Below are 16,304 nucleotides of genomic sequence, written 5' to 3'. Positions count from 1 at the left end.
ATGGACATGCCAGGCTTGCCATCTTTAGGATAAAATATAGGTGCCCTCACAATGAGAGGCTGTGTAGCAACCATGGTAATAAAAAAATAACCAAAGTCCAAAATTAAATACAAGTTGTGGCAGGCGACAATGTTAACGCCCCAACTTTGACTGACATAAAGACAAAAGACCTGTGAGCTTTTTCATTCATTCAACAGTTTAAGTGATAACATCTAATTTCAATTGCATTTACATTGCAATGTCATGAATGATATTTGGTTCTTATTTGAGTGTATTACTTGCTGAATGTCTGCAAACGAGCCATAAAAAATTGCATTATCAGTCTATAGTTCAGTTGAGATAAAAACCTGTTAAGAAGGTGAATACACGCAAAAAAGAAGGCAGCCGCAATCAGAGGTCGCCAACCGCCGGTCCGCAGCCTGGCACCGGTCCGTGGATCAACTGGCACTGGGCAGCATGGGCTGCACCAGAAATAATGATGTATTGAAACTGATTTAGTTTATCCTTTAGCAGTTTATTCATTTGTACTTTGTTTGTCTTGATCTTTCTTTTTGGCAGCCCCTCTGCCCGCTGTTGATAGTACATTTTTAGTGAGGAAGAACGGTGTGGCTTAAGTTGAAAGCAGTCACTTGTTAGTTCTTATCTTCAGCATGTTATATAGTGCTGCCTTGCATGCAATGTTGTTGTTTCAAAGTTATATAAATTCATAAATACCATATTTTTCGGACTATAAGCCACAACTTTTTCCTCATGCTTTGAGCCCCGTGGCTTATAGTCCAGTGCAGCTTGTCTTGCCCCCCCATCCCCACCGGTCAAGTAAATGTGTGTATCTGTTCAAGGAGTCAGTTTATGGAACAACTATGAAATGGAGCTCAAAAGATGTGATTTAATGGCTGTGCTCAAAAAGAGTTTTAAAATCTATTATTAAAAATATTTAAAAAATATATCTAAATTGAATAAGCTCTTGTATAAAAGTTTGTGACGTGTAAATTTCATATACGGTATGCAGTATATATGATTGTATTTATAATATTATGATTGTATATATTATTTATGTGTAGTGTGTGCAATGTTCACTAAATTAATTAATCAATTAAACAATGGGAGACCGAATGCTATCAAAGTGTTGATTTCAAGTTTGAACTGTTATTTAAGTCTGCAGTATTCTGTTGGTGATTTGTCGGTATTATCAATCCACCCATTTTCTATAAATATAATGTTGGGACTAAACATATAACAGGTTCAGTCTGTTAAAGAGAGGATGTTGCAGTTGGTAGACAATTAAAATATATATATATATATATATATATATATATATATATATATATATATATATATATATATATATATACAGTATACGTATATATATATATATATATATACAGTATACGTATATATATATATATATTTTTTTTTTTTTTATTAAAACTTTGATATACAGTACCACCTTTTTGCATAAATATCTGATGTTACGACCTGCGGCTTAAAGTCCAGTGTGGCTCATCAGTGGCAAAAGATGTGTTTTTTGCTCAAAGTTTTGCTGCTGCGGCTTATACACCGGTGCGGATTATAGTCCGCAAAGTACAGGATATACTATGATTGATGATAGATTTTCCTCCATAAGGCCCGCAAGCTAAAGCAAGTTTGACACTCCTGGTCCAAGAAGAAAAAAACATGTGCAGCAAAGTGCAAAAAATGATAACAATCCTTATTTTATCACAATTAAATTCTCATGGTAAAAATAAATCCTTTTCCCTGGGATCATCCATGCATCCCCTGGCATCGCCTTGCGCCCCACTATTTCAGAAACAGTGCGCTACACTAACCTGCACTTTTTATACACATAATAAAAAGGATGACTGAAATGTTTCAACCCTTTATCAAATGCAACTGTTTTGTCGGCTACCTAGGATATGAGCGGTAAATCTCGCACCACATATACAGTAGGGGTGCTTCAAGCCACAGCACATCTTGGAGCCACTTTTCGGTAAATAACATTTTTTCAGCTCAGGCTCAGTTGATTGAACAATTTTGAGCTTAAATATACAATGTTAAATTTTGATTAGATTTTTGTGTCAGTTATTAAATAAACTACAACTGAGGGCGACAAATACATAGCTTGAAGCAAGCACACTTAACTTCTTTTATGGGCAAAGTCATTTTCCCCCCCTTTCTGCTATGTAATTTAGGGTTAGGGAAAAATGATTTCGATTTGGGAAACAAAGTTCAATCACACCCTAAATTGGACACTGACTGGTTGCCAGGGTTAGGGTTGAAATAACCTGATAACCTGGTTCAGGAGCTGAAGGAAGGGATGAAAATGGAAGTACATGTGAGCGTTGTGGGTCCAATGAAAGGTAAATTCCAACAGTTGTACAGGCCAGGGTTCAGAATACTTTTCCACCAGCTCACTCTTAGAGTTTGATCCATTCTCCCCACAGACTTTGGCCTCTTTGGTAGCCACCTCAAAGCCTAAAACATGTTCCATCAGACCTCTTCAAGAAAAAATTTTCCATCTTAAATGATTTTACATGAACCATCTGCAATACCTCTCCCGTCAAAGGATCTGTTCAGCTTGCAATCATTAAACCCCTCCTTGAAAAGAACAAATAGTGACCCATTGGTTCTTGCGGAATACGATCCCATTTCCACGCTTTCTTTTTTTATCCAAAATAATCGAGAGAATAGTAGCTGATTAATTACCTGCATGCCTAAATACTAAGAATCCTCTGGACATTTTTTAGTCCAGCTTCCACTCCTGCTACTCAACTGAAACTGCCCTGACCAGAATTGTCAATGACTTATTGATCAGTGCAGACTCTCGGACAGTGTCTCTGCTTGTACTGCCAGATCCTCATTCGGCATTTGAGACTGTCTACCACAGTATATTTTTAGATGTGTTAGAACACAGTGTTGAGGTTAACAGTTAGGCATTTTCCTGGTTCAAGTCTTTCTTATCTAATAGAACCCGACAACCCCGTGTCGGTTTTAGTAGCTGAATATTCTACGACATGGATGTGCCACACGGCCTTGGTCCCCTGTTATTTTGCATTAACAAGCTTCCCTTGGATACGCTTATATCGAAATATGGTTTTAATTATAAGTGTTATGCTGATGATATGCAGCGTTACTCGCCGCTAAAATTAAATGACTCCCAAATTCAAAGCTTAGAGGCATGTGTTTGCCATATAAATAGTTGGATGTGTCATAATTTTCTTACGTTAAATCCCTTATAAAACAGACTTGATAACACAGTGGACGCCCGCCATACAAAATTAATCCGTTCCGAAGTTGCGATCGAAAGGTAAAATCGTCATATGGCGGGCAATAGAAACCTTTGTTAATTTGCTAATGCGTATAAAATCCCACGTAAAAACTACAAAATGTTATATACATATTAACAACTTGGAAAAAAATGGTATAGTAAGTGCTACTTAGATATGATATACATGTATATGATTAAATAACATCATAACTACAAAATACATAAAGGAAAAAGGAATTTTTATTTACCTTTGGAGTGACAGTTACGCTCATCGCTAGTTACAGCCATATTTCCTAGCGAGGGTAGCCAAGCCTATCCTAGCCTTCTTCATATTTCTTGATTATTTCATGATTATCTCCAGCTTTGGTTCCATACTAATCATCTTCTTATGTCTCCCTTTAACATCACTAGCAATCTCGGGACCCAAGGCAAACTGTCATGTTCAGTTGAGATTTGCTGTTGTGGGTTTTTGGGGTTTTTGTTGTTGTGGAATTTGGTTTATGCTCCTGAGTTCATGTTTGTTTCCCTCGAGTGTGCCTTACCTATCCTCATTAGTAGATTTTGTCCACCTGTCTGTGTTTGCCTGCTCCTCATGCCACGTGTGCCAGTCAGGCTGTTTTGTGTTCTCCTAATTGTGTGCAGTCTATTTAAGCCCCAGTGTGTCTCCAGTGTGTGTTTGACTGCCCCTCCGTCCGAGTTCTTCAGCCTTCATTTCCGAGAATCTCCAACCTATCTGTCTTTGTGTCCGTGATGCCTTTCCTGAGTTGTTTCAGTTTCAAGTTTTCTGTTGTTACTTTGTATTATTTTGTTCCGTGGATCTAGTCTCAGTTTGATATTAAATATTTCATTTTGTGAAATTGTTTAACTAAGCTTCCCGCAGTTTTTAGGGGTCCCCTCCTTCCACACTTCTAATCACCATGGCACACCATGACTCTAACCATAACTCTAAAGTTTGCTTTAAATTAAGTTTAAATAAGCACTAACATGCACAATAAACACAATATTGTAAGCACTCATTCGAGATCAAGCCTTACGCATATCGGCATCTTCGTGACCCCGTGATACAGACCAATTGCAGACCAGCATTTTATTGATATATTCACTGATGCATGAAGTGAAGTATGAGCTCGGTGCCACTCGCAGTCATACACACGCACACTGACCGCCAAGTTTGAATTTTGTAATTGTTGTTGATGCCGTCAAGCATGAAAATGCCATAAAGAGGGGATGAAAAACTCTCTATTCCACTTTTAAGGCATTAAATGGTCGGGCACCAGCATATCTGCAATGGACAGGGTGGAAGATAACTGAAGGTTGCAGCCAGTTATTGGGACAGGAGAGAGTTAATGTACTGTATATACAATATCTGCGTATGTCAGAGAAAATAAATGACTGACTTTTATGTTGTACAACGATCAAAACACTAAAAAAAAAATCTGGTATTTTTTTTCTCAGACATCCATCCATACATTTTCTATAGCCACCTATCCCCACTGGGGTTGCAGGCTTGCTGGCGCCTATCTCAGCTGGCTTCGGGCAGTAGGCGGGGGACACCCTGAACTGGTTGCCAAGTAATCGCAGGGCACACAAGAGACAAACGACCAATCACGGGCCCAATCACACCTAAGGACAATTTAGTATGTCCAATTCACGTGCCATGCATGTTTTTGGGGAGTGGGAGGAAGCCGGAGTGCCCGGAGAGAACCCACGCGAGCTCGGAGAGAACATGCAAACTCCGCACAGGAAGGCCGGATCCAGGTGAATTTGAACCGGGACCTTTGAACTGTAAGGCGGACGTACTATTCACTGCGCCACTGAGCCGCCCTTTTCTCAGACATTTTGAGGTAATTTTAAAGTTAGATGAATTAATTACAAGCCATCTTGAAGAATCCAGCCTGTGTAAGTCAAAGCAGCTTCCAGGTAGAAGTGAGCATGGCTAGTTGCCAAACAAATGTGGTTAAAAATACTAAAAACAGAATCACATGTCCACAGTCAAATTTGAAAAAAGATTTATTGTCTCATCAATATAATTGGCTGACCACAAATTTCACGAGGCCTCAATGTGAAGATGCACATAGGGACGGAATGTAAGTTAAGTCTTACGACTATTATGGGGAAACCTTGCATACACTTTCACCTCCAATCAAGTCTGGAAAAAAAACCCGATCAGGCCCCTAAAATAACAAATATGTTCATCTCATCAGCTCAGCCCAGAGGTTTTTATATGAGAAAGTGGTAATGTCTGGGTTGATGTAAAGCGGAGATTTACTGCTGCGGAGCAACAAAACGTCTCCTGTCTCCCCTCAGGTGATGAACGGCCTCAGACTGATACAGAAGCCTGCAGTCTGGTTCTGCTGAGTGCGGGCTGCGGTGGAGGGATTGAATTACAGAGAACCTATAATCTGTCTGGCATGCTAAGGTGTATGTGCTCATGTTATTGCTGTGGTATTTCTCGACACAGTAACAGTGGTAGGTTGGCAGCGGAATAGGCCAAATCCGTCAGTCTAGCATCTTTGACTGCAATTGTCTTCAAATAGTGGTGATGTCACGCGAGCTGAGACGTGCCGCATGTGGCTGTGGCCAGGGCGATGTGTTTCTTCATTCAGGCTAGGATGGCGATCTTGGACCCTGGGCTCAGAAGAAGGGGGGAAGTGGATTCAATTGGTTTGACTCACACACTTCCTCTCTTGGGATGTATGTTCAGACTTTTGCTAGAGAAAAATCAATATAGACTGAGGTAGGCAACTTACATCATTTTGCTGGTGCGACAGTCATCAGTGCCCTGCCCCCCTTTGGTCATTGTCGGTCCACAATTTTTTTTATGCTGAAATTGTAATCGCTCCTTCAGTCAACAAGCCAGTCCATCACCAACTTCCATTGTAAGCCCAGTCTACCCACCCATACTCACTTCCTTTGTTAGCCCCAAAAAACCTTTGTAAGCACCCTCCCCAAAACAACCTTTTTCCTGTTTTTCTATTTAGACTCAAAATTAATTTAACGTCTGTAATTATACTGTTGCACTGCACTTAAAATGCGCAGCAGTTGCCAGTAGTAAAAGTGAAGTTACAAGACAGATTCAATGAAGGCCTTTGACCTTAAGCTCCAACAATTCATCATGTCAGCTAAATTGCTTTAAACTGTATACAGTCGGGACTAGACTGCAATTGGCATAAAGGTAAGATCGGGCCTAAAAAGTCCAGCCCCACCCGACCCAGGCCTGTGGTATTAAAGCCCCTTATTTACAGGCCCAAGCCCGAAGCAAACCCAAAATTTCATATTTTATTTGTGAGGACTCGGGAGGAGGAGGTGATCACTGATAACAAATTAAAGCCTTTTGTAACTAAATCTAAGTTTAACAGGACTGTATAAACATTTACAAGTTTTATATATGTGTCTGCAGAGGTTACATTAAGCGATAATTTTCCATCACTGATGGATTTTTTTAAGAGTTGACGGGGAAAAATTTAAGGCCGTTCGTCATTGGTGCGCACTTGCTTAATTACGTAGAGAAATACGGCAGCCCACTAGGCTTTCATTTTTTTTGCTCTCAAAAGAAAGGCAAAGCGCTACATTGACTACATTCAGCAAAGCCAATGCAAGTTTCTGTAGCATTTTCAACTATGAATTTGAAGCTTTTCCATACCTCACTCTTCCCGGTGTGTGTTTGCCTTTTAAGTTTCCCTGTCTTTAGTTTATTCTTGACTTCTTGCTGCTCTGTAATCAGGGATACCAGGTCAAAACAGATGCGGACTTGTGGAGGGGAAGATTATTAAGAGGGCGGCGTTCATGTGAGCAGAGCATGCTCTGGCTTTGTGGCTCGTATAGTAGTTAAATAGCAATTACCTTACAGCACCTTCTCTGACCATTATAAGTGACCGTTCCATTCAAATGTGTCACATTCATCTACAATCAGGAACAGATTTCATTAAGGTGGCCTAAGGACCGGACGTCCTATAGTGGGCCCTGTGCTCACTACCCAGCATCGTGGAGCTCGAGTGGCATTTGGTCAAGAACACCAGAATTGGCAAGTCCGCCACTGGCGCCTTGTACTTTTCACAGACAAGAGCAGGTTCACCCTGAGCACCTGTAATAGACATGAAAGAGTCTGGAGAAGACAAGGTGAACATTATGCAGCCTGCAACGTCGTCCAACATGACAGGTTTGGTGGTGGGTCAGTGATGATCTGGGGAGGCATATCCATGAATGGACGCACAGACCTCTACTGCCCTGGAAATGGTGCTCTGACTGCCATAAGGTATCGAGTTGAAATCCTTGAACCCATTGTCAGACCCTACGCTAATGCAGTAGGTCCTGGTTTCCTCCTAATGCACGACAATGCAAGAGTATGCAAGCAGAACCTGGAGGATGAAGGAACTGAAACAATTGAATGGCCTTCATGATCCCCTGACTTAAACCCAAAAGAACATCTCTGGGACATTATGTTTCCGTCCATTAGGCGCTGCCAGGTTGCTCCTCAGACTGTACAACAGCTAAGGGATGCCCTCACACAGATCTGTGAGGAAAGGCCACAAGACACCATCCGTCGTCTCAATAAGAGCATGTCGCGACATTGTCAAGCATGCATACAAGCTCATTGGGACCACACTAGAAACTGAAAAGCATTTTGAGTTGCAGAAATTACATTTTGGAAAAAATGCACGAGCCTGCCACACTTTCATTTCACTCTGATTTTATGGTGTCTACACAATTGAGCCCTCTGTAGGCTGAAAACTTTTATTTCCATTAAAAGATTTGGCATCCTTTTGTTCCTAAGACACTGCCCTGCCGTTATTTGTATAGATATTCAACTTCCTATTCTAATGTGTTTCTTTAAAGAGCTCCTTTTATTCTTGTGAGCAGTGTATTTAACATAGGTGTAACCAGGTGAACTTACGTTTTACCGTTGGCCAGCAAATCTGCCTAACAGAGGGTGTGCTGTCCCTTTGGGAACAGCGGTCACGGAAATGCCGCGAGAGCGAGTAGCGCGCATGAGACCCAGACCAGGAAATATAGTAAAATACCCGCGAAGACTGACGGTCTGCGAGGCATCCTGTTAAGTGGACGTTCCGCCTTGTAATTCCAATCGTGCCTCGATAGAGTTTAAGGTAACCAATACATTCAATTACAATATGTTCAATAAGACGACGAATCTTTGACGATAGCGTGTTATGGAAATGACGTTTTTACAGTGGAAGCTGGTCTGGAGAGGTTTACTGTTTTGCTGCGGAGCGTGGATGTATTCCGCGGCGCAGCGTGAGTAATTTCGGACCGTAAAATGGGGGTAGAGTTCTGCAAAAAATCTCGGCGTGATATTTGACTCAACTCTCTCCTTTCGAACACATATTCATGACATGACAAGAACGGCGTTAAAGTGGAAGTAAAATGGAAGTTCGCGCAGCCATCTCAGTAGAAATCTTCAAATCCCGACTAAAAACACATTTATATTCAAAAGCATTTAGTTAATTGAGCCTGTCTGCAGCTTCCCCCCGCCCCCCACTTCCGACTCGGAGAGGGGGCTAGGTTGATGGTGTGGGTTGGCTTGACCGCCTCCATTTGGTCCTGCGCTGATCGACCATCGTGGGTTAGGAGATCGTCCATCGGCGGTCCACTTGGTTGGAATGTGGGATGATTCCTGCCCAATGGCTTTGCCTGCTGTCAAGACATCACTGCACTATACAGCACAATATGTTTTCTGTGATCTATATTGTTTATGTTTATCTATTTGTCTGTATTTGGTACATGCAGCATCCACTTCAACCTGTGGGCCTGGAAGGGGGCTCCTCCCACTTGTGGTCCCTTCGGGAGGTTTCTGATTTTCCCCTAATTGGGGTTTTTGAGTTTTTCCTTCCCCTTCTGGGAGCTTTGACAGGGGATGCTGTTGCGTACCTTACACTGAAAAGATGTCTCTGTATGACTTCTTTTTTCGAAAGAAGTCTGCACATGACCTCTTTTCCTCTGTGAAGCCTTTTGAGACTTCGGTGATTTAGGGCTATACAAATAAAATTTGATTGATTGATATATATATATATATATATATATATATATATATATATATATATATATATATATATATATATATATATATATATATATATATATATATATATATCAATGTGTGTGTGTGTGTGTGTGTGTGTACATGTACATCCCTTAGGACCTAAGGCACCTAAGGATTCGGTGAACATTTCATTTAAACACTAACTGTTCACATCAACATAGTTTAAGGTGCCTCTAAACCACGGAGGAAATGGCAACCACCATAGCCTAATTGAATAAGGGCACACCTGTTCCCTGATTGCAGTCAGTAAGAACTCACTGGACTGTTAACAGCTATGACTGCTAATGCTTTCCAAATCTTTCACTTCAACGGTGTCATTGTGCCATTATTGGTACATCCGATTAGCAAGCTAACTTTGACCCTTGATTTTCAAAGCGACACAATATTATTATTATTATTACTTGCAATTTAAACTACGCCCTTATCATTTAGGAATGTGAATACTGTACAAGATATTCTGTTCATATTGTGGCACAAGGTCTGCTATCTCATAGTCTTAAATAAAGAGCTTGGAGTGAGTGGATGATGAATGAGATGTTTTGGTCATCTGTTGACACATGAGGTCACACCTTGGAGATTGCGAGCGCGCAGGCGTGTCCCCAGATCTCGTTGAGCTGCTGTTGTCCAAACTTGTAGTCCCGCACAAGTTCTGTCTCAATGGCGCTTGCCTCACCTTTACTAAAACACACATCACACAATTTGTGGTTACTTAAGAAGTCAGTTTAAGAGTAGTAATGAAAAAAAAACAAAAAACTTGTGGGACACCTTCCACATGTCTCATGCTTACACTATATAAGACTGAATAAACTGCATATGTTAAATAAGAGATTCTCAAACTGGGGTCTGAGTAACTCGGTATAAGTGAGATCTAAATAGGTTTTGGTGCGATCAGCAAATCTAATGGCACACAGGAACGGTGATTTCTTCATTTTAAAATTAAGAACAAATTAACTGGAACATGAAGCACCATATTTTTTAAATACTCTTTTGTGAAATGTGGTTTGCCTTTATTTTTTAAGTGACATGATTTTCTGGCTGACAATCCAGAAATAAAACATGTTTTATTTATTATTTGTCTTTTGGAGTTGGCCTACCACTAAAAATCTTCCAAAAATTCTTGACCCAGACATGGATCCACAGCACTCTGTTTGAAGACTTTTTTTTCACCTCAAAATGATTTGAGCTCGTTACCCAGATGGAAAATATACATCTTTTAAATGGGGTACATCACTGAAAAAAAACCCGTCTGTCTTTCTATCTTTCCACGGTACAATCCTTGGCATCAATCACGTTTTATTGTTGCTGACAGCATACCCGTCTTTCTACACCCATCTAGTGGTTGTAGTTAGCACTAAGCATTCTTGTTGACGTGTGGCTACAGCTGGGGCTTTCAAATGATACCCTCTGAGAATTGGAGGAAAACAGAAGGAATAACACTTACTGGACATTTCATTTAGAGTACGCAATTTATTATAAATATTATTAGAATTAGAAAACAATTTATTAGAAATATTCTTCTCGCCTTTACAGCAACAATAATGCTCAGTTTTGTCAACAAAATATTTTAAAAGAAATCATTTGTATCAAAATAGGATGAAAACGATGATATTATGCTATATCTGTCTTGTTGAAATCTGTCTTGTTGAAATCAGTCTTTTTGAAATCAATCTTTTTGAAAGGGCAGCCTGGGCGCATGCAAGAGAACCACTGAACAATCCCGCATAAACTGCTGGGCCTGCAGAGAATGAAAATTATGTTGCCATTTTTACTCCAGGAGGCAGTGTTGGGCAAGTTACTTCAAAACTGTAATGCATTATGTATTACTTATGACTGTCATTTCAAAGTAATTAGCTGCATTACAATATTAATGTATTTGAATAGTAATGCATCACACTACTATTGCGTTACGTTTATATTACCCTCATCACCATAACTGGAAATATGGATTTGCCCGTATAAATATAGCTCATTGCGCTCATTACACATCCAGTGAAAGGTTGGCTTAAGCCTAAAAACAGTAGAAATCATTACATCTGTATTGTATTGTAAACCTTTAAAGACATGATACTAAATCTTGTTTCTATTACTGTACTGAGCTTCACAGCATAGTCATGCATTGTTTATGCTGTTGGCAAAAACAGAAAAAAACTGTTAGGGCATTTCACAATGTCAATGTTAACATTCAAAATCAAGATCATTTGGCTGGGTTAGAGAAATATTTTTAAAAAATAGATGGTTTAGGTGGAGCTAACGTTAGCAGCTAACCTACACTATTGTTGAGGTGTTTAACGTACTGGCTAACATGAGTTGTGTATGCTTCATCTTTGTACACATTGACCAGAGCTATTTATAGACTATTATTAATAGCAACCATACAGTAAAAATTAGCTTTCGCTTACCTTGTCATTATTGCTAGTTGCGAGAGGTATCTTGCAGACAAGGTTTCCAAATGCTGGTGATCCACTGTGGAAAGCGACAGCAAATCTCCTAACGAATCTTCTAACCTCTTGATGTAAAATATTGCCTTACATTTCACATTCAGTGATATTGTAATGTAACAAATTACTTTGAAATGACAGTAATACGTCGTAAATGATGCATTACAGTTTTGAAGTAACCTCCCCAACACTGCTCACATGGTTGGGTCGATGACAAGTACTGTATGCGCAGCTAGTCAAGAGGCTAAGGCTGTTTGCTCACAGTGTCACTCAAAAAGCTGCATTATCCTTTCTGTAAGGGCAGAATTGTTTTTCATGCATCTAAATTTGATATCATTTGGCATACTTAATGATATCACACTCTTGCCTGGAGCAGTTGCTGAATATTTGATTCTTTGTTGAAATGTCATCACATAACACAACTCGCTGTTAATCTTGAAGATAGCCCATTATTGCATTAGGGTGAACTCTGGTTCATTTGATGTGTTTTACCATTTGACTCTCCGGTGACTTTGCTGCTGATGCTAATCTTATTTGTGTTGCTTTTAGTTTCCCTTAAGGCACAGCTGTGTCTCTGTGCATGTTTGTGTGCGAGTGTGTGAGCCAACGAGCTATTGTATCCAAGCGGGACTCATGGCATTTACCTGAGCCAGTGGAGCGACAGCAGCTGTTACCCACAGCTCACCTCAGGGATGTTTCCTGAGCGACTGAGACAAGTTGATCTTTGCAAAGATCATTTCAACCCACAGGCTCCGAAGGCACCAAAACCATACGGACTTCAAGACTACAGCACTTGTTGTCTTTGCCCTTGAGGGGTCATAAAGTTTGAGTACAAAATCAAAATTATAAAGGTCATTGGATGTTTGTGGTGCTTTTACTGTCAAAATAACCCAATGGGGGATAACCTATTGTTAATAACCTAATGTTGCAACAATAAAATGATTTCAAGTTTCAATGCTTTATCTTTTTTGACACAGCTGAATATTAATTTGTTGAAAAGCACTAAAAGTCATCACTATTTCAGACGCCAAATAGCTCCTCCTATTTTCAGACATTCTCTCCTTCTTGCTCGCCATTTGCGCAAACAACCATGTTACTCTTCCACGGGTAGACATCTTCGGACCCGTCCTATTTGTTGCAAATGGAGGTCTTTGGAGATGATTTGCTGATCATCTTACTTAGGACGTTTTTTTTACCCAAGTGACAACTGCATGGAAGGTTGCCCTTTGCTGTTTCTCACCCCACTTGCCAACATCCATGCTGACTTGTTCAAGCACACGTTCAAGGGCTGAAGAAAAAAGTTCAATCTATTTTTTTTTGTGACAATGTAAGATTTAGACCATTTATAATCAAGGAATAAATTAAATGATTATAAATTTTAAAAACTTGCAAATAAAGGAGTTCATAACGAGCAACAGTATATTTTGCATATAATTGTAGGTCTAGTTATTAAATATGTTTCATGGGAGGCAGCACTCTTCCAGAGGTCGCCATGTCTGTTATAGCTACGGATAGCGGGAGGAGGAGTGGGTATTGCTGCGTTTACCGTAATGCCCCGAAAGCTCCTACGGGCACATGAGAAAATTCACACGTACTCCGTTTCATAATTTTTTAAAGTCCACCGGAAAATGATCGACGCAGCCTCGTTGTTGACAACAAACAGGCAATAAGGCGGTGCTTGATGAAAGTGCATTTGAAAGTGTAAACACGCTAAAAGGGAAGCATACCATATTGAATTAGAGGTAGATAGAATCATGTTAAGCCTTGTAAGTGACATGATATTACTTATTTCGTAGTCTAATGTTACTGCAACACAGGTGTCTGGTTTTGAGTTATTTGGGTATAAGTCCACCTCCCCTGCTCAATTTGGGCGTTCAAAATGAGGGAAAAAAAATCTACGTGTACTCAGAGAAATATGGTAAGTGGTCATACCATGTTGAACTTTGACATAATATCGCCATCTGGGTGAAATTTCAGCTCCCTGGTGTCTTCTTCAAAAGCTTTCCCATTGAAGTGAAAGCCCTTTGTAAATATAACAAGGATTAAATACACTGTGCTTTAGTTGGGCTTGAAAGATTGGTCATGGCAGGTAAAAATTGGTATTGATGTGCATAAAAATAAAAAACAAGGATCCATTAAAAAAAACAAAAAACTCCAAAAGGCATCAAATTATAGATGAGATGAGACATCCTTACAGTATGTCCCAAAAAGTTTGATTTTAATCATTCAGCAGATTTAATACCTAGTACTGGTTCCTTAGACAAATATCATAGCTGGTAAAGATTATTTTTTGGCCAGCAAGGAGTCCACATCTCACTTGAGGTATCTTTGGCCATTCGTCCTTACAAACGTCTTGCAGTTCTTTGACATATCTGGACCCTCGGTTATGCACTGCGCTTTTTCTGTTTTAGACTAAGCTGTAACCCGTATAAACGTGATAAAAATAATTAACAGTTGTTGAAAGTTGCTTTATATTTTGTTTTTCTGTTGTTAATGTTAAAAAGCATTCATGTGTACAATGTGCATTCATTGTACTTAAACAATTTTCATCAATAATAATCTTATTTATAGTCAGTGCATCGACTGGGGAGGGGGGGGGCGCAAAAGGTTTTCTCTTTTCTAGGGGGGGCCTGGCAAAATATAGTTGAGAAACACTGATGTAATCTAATGTAGATTTCACTAAGATCATTGTTTTTTTTTTTAAACCCGTCCCCTCTTTAAAATCACCTTTTTCACAGATAACGTCAAGTTAACGACTGTAATTTGCAGAAGTTTTATTGAATCCATAGAGGTTTGATTTTAAACTCACTGGCCCACAGATTTTGTTTCCAAAATGCATTAAGACTGCCCATATGTTCTTCTGCGAACTTCAAATACGAATTTTTGTAGTGAGGACATACAGTAGAATAGGATTTCTTCAGATAACCCTTCCATTTTGACAATATTTGTACAGTTTTCATTTTAAAATAATTACAATGTTTGCCAGACCTTGCTGGAGGAATTATGCAGACAAACGAGAGGTTTGAGTTGCTTTGCTCACAATTCTACAAGCTGTTCTGACATTTTTTCTTGGTCTTCCGGTTCTCTTTTTAATTACCAATGTTCCTGGTGACTGCCTTTTTTAATTGCATTCGAAAGAGAGGATAGTAGTATCTGAAAATGCTTATCTTCTTATAGTACCTCTTATAGCTTTCTCCTGTTTTGTGAGCGTACTTATTTTAGTTTCTGTGTTCTACACCAGCGGTCCCCAACCACCGGTCGGTGGATCAACTGGTACCGGGCCGCCTGGACTGCACCCGAAATAATGTTTTGGAAATGATTTAGTTTAACAGATCATGTGTTTGTGCTTGATCTTTTTTCAAAAACATGTATGTTAGGTCTAAATTGTCCTTAGATGCGTTTGTGTCTGTGAATGGTTGTTTGTCTTTCTGTGTGCCTGGCTGGCAACCAGTCCCAGGTGTACCACCCGCGCAGCCCAAAGACAGTTGGGACAGGCTTTGTCACACCCGTGCCCCTTATGAGGATAAGCAGTCCGGAGTTTTTTTCAGGAACACCCAGTGCAACACCCTAGGTTTACGATGCAGTTTTTTTTTGGTTTGTTTTTTTTTAAATAAGGTATCCATCCTGAGTACTAGCTCTTGTTGCACCTCTCCCCAGGGGTAGAGTTGATTTCCTCATGGTGCAGTCAATGCACCCCTTCCTTGGGGACGCTCACCATCATAGTAAGCCTTGCTCAATTGTGATAATAGTAGCTTTTAATGAGCATGTTGGCCTTACTCTTGCATGAAACGTAAAATATAAAATGGTCCCTGTGGCAGGAAATTGCAGTGAAGTAGGATACAATAATAGCACCTGCTGAAAAGACTACAATCAAGGAATACAGTGAGACACATACATGCTTGGAGAAATTTAGAAAACCTTTGATTTTATTGTGTAATAAATCAGTATTTAATCAGATGTGCCAATCAAATATGACACTTTAATTGAAGTCGTTAATACAGCAATCAGTAGTACTCAGTTGAGTAAAGCATGTGTTAGCAATGATATTGATCAAATGTTCTTAATTGTTGAGATGATTTATTATTGTTGTTGATTCACATGATTCAATTCACACAGTGATTATACATTTGACACCTTTTTATTAGATATTAGGGTAGCAACATGTCCCACACATGTTAGGTGCGTTCCGGGTCATGTTAGTGACAACGGTTGTTGAAGTATTTTCAGGGCCCTGTCAAACAGCATCCAGGGCCCAGGGTCACCTGAAGGCTTCCCCGGAAAGAAGAAGTTGGTTGAGGAAGTGTTGTGGACCTGAGCGTTCGACTTACTGGAACATGTTGCTGCATACTGAATTGTGCCACTCACACACAGGCGCGCACTCAGCTTTCACAAATGTGTATTACAAGATTCTGGGTTCTCCCCCATGCATTTCTATCCTTTAGGGCCAGAACCTTCATGTAACCTAGGGATCTCTAAGATAATAAAACTAGGGGGAGCGAGGAAGTACCTCAGAGCGCCGCAGCACTGCAGCCTTTGTGGTCCT

The 16,304-nt window shown here is 39.9% G+C and overlaps 1 protein-coding gene across 1 annotated transcript in view; it reads right to left on the bottom strand.

Annotated features, from left to right (window-relative positions):
- The window catches only part of yjefn3 (YjeF N-terminal domain containing 3), a 68,541-nt gene that overhangs the window by 11,186 nt on the left and 41,051 nt on the right, over positions 1–16,304 (bottom strand). Inside the window, exon 2 of the mRNA XM_088426682.1 lies at positions 9,893–10,001. Coding sequence (XP_088282808.1) covers positions 9,893–10,001 — 109 coding nt within the window. The remainder of the gene's footprint in view (positions 1–9,892; positions 10,002–16,304) is intronic.

This window comes from Hippichthys cyanospilos, chromosome 10 (genome assembly GCF_059441005.1).
Source record: "Hippichthys cyanospilos isolate Australia breed blue-spotted pipefish chromosome 10, RoL_Hcya_1.0, whole genome shotgun sequence".
Classification (NCBI taxonomy): Eukaryota; Metazoa; Chordata; class Actinopteri; order Syngnathiformes; family Syngnathidae; genus Hippichthys; species Hippichthys cyanospilos.
This window is presented reverse-complemented; position numbering and strand designations above follow the sequence as displayed.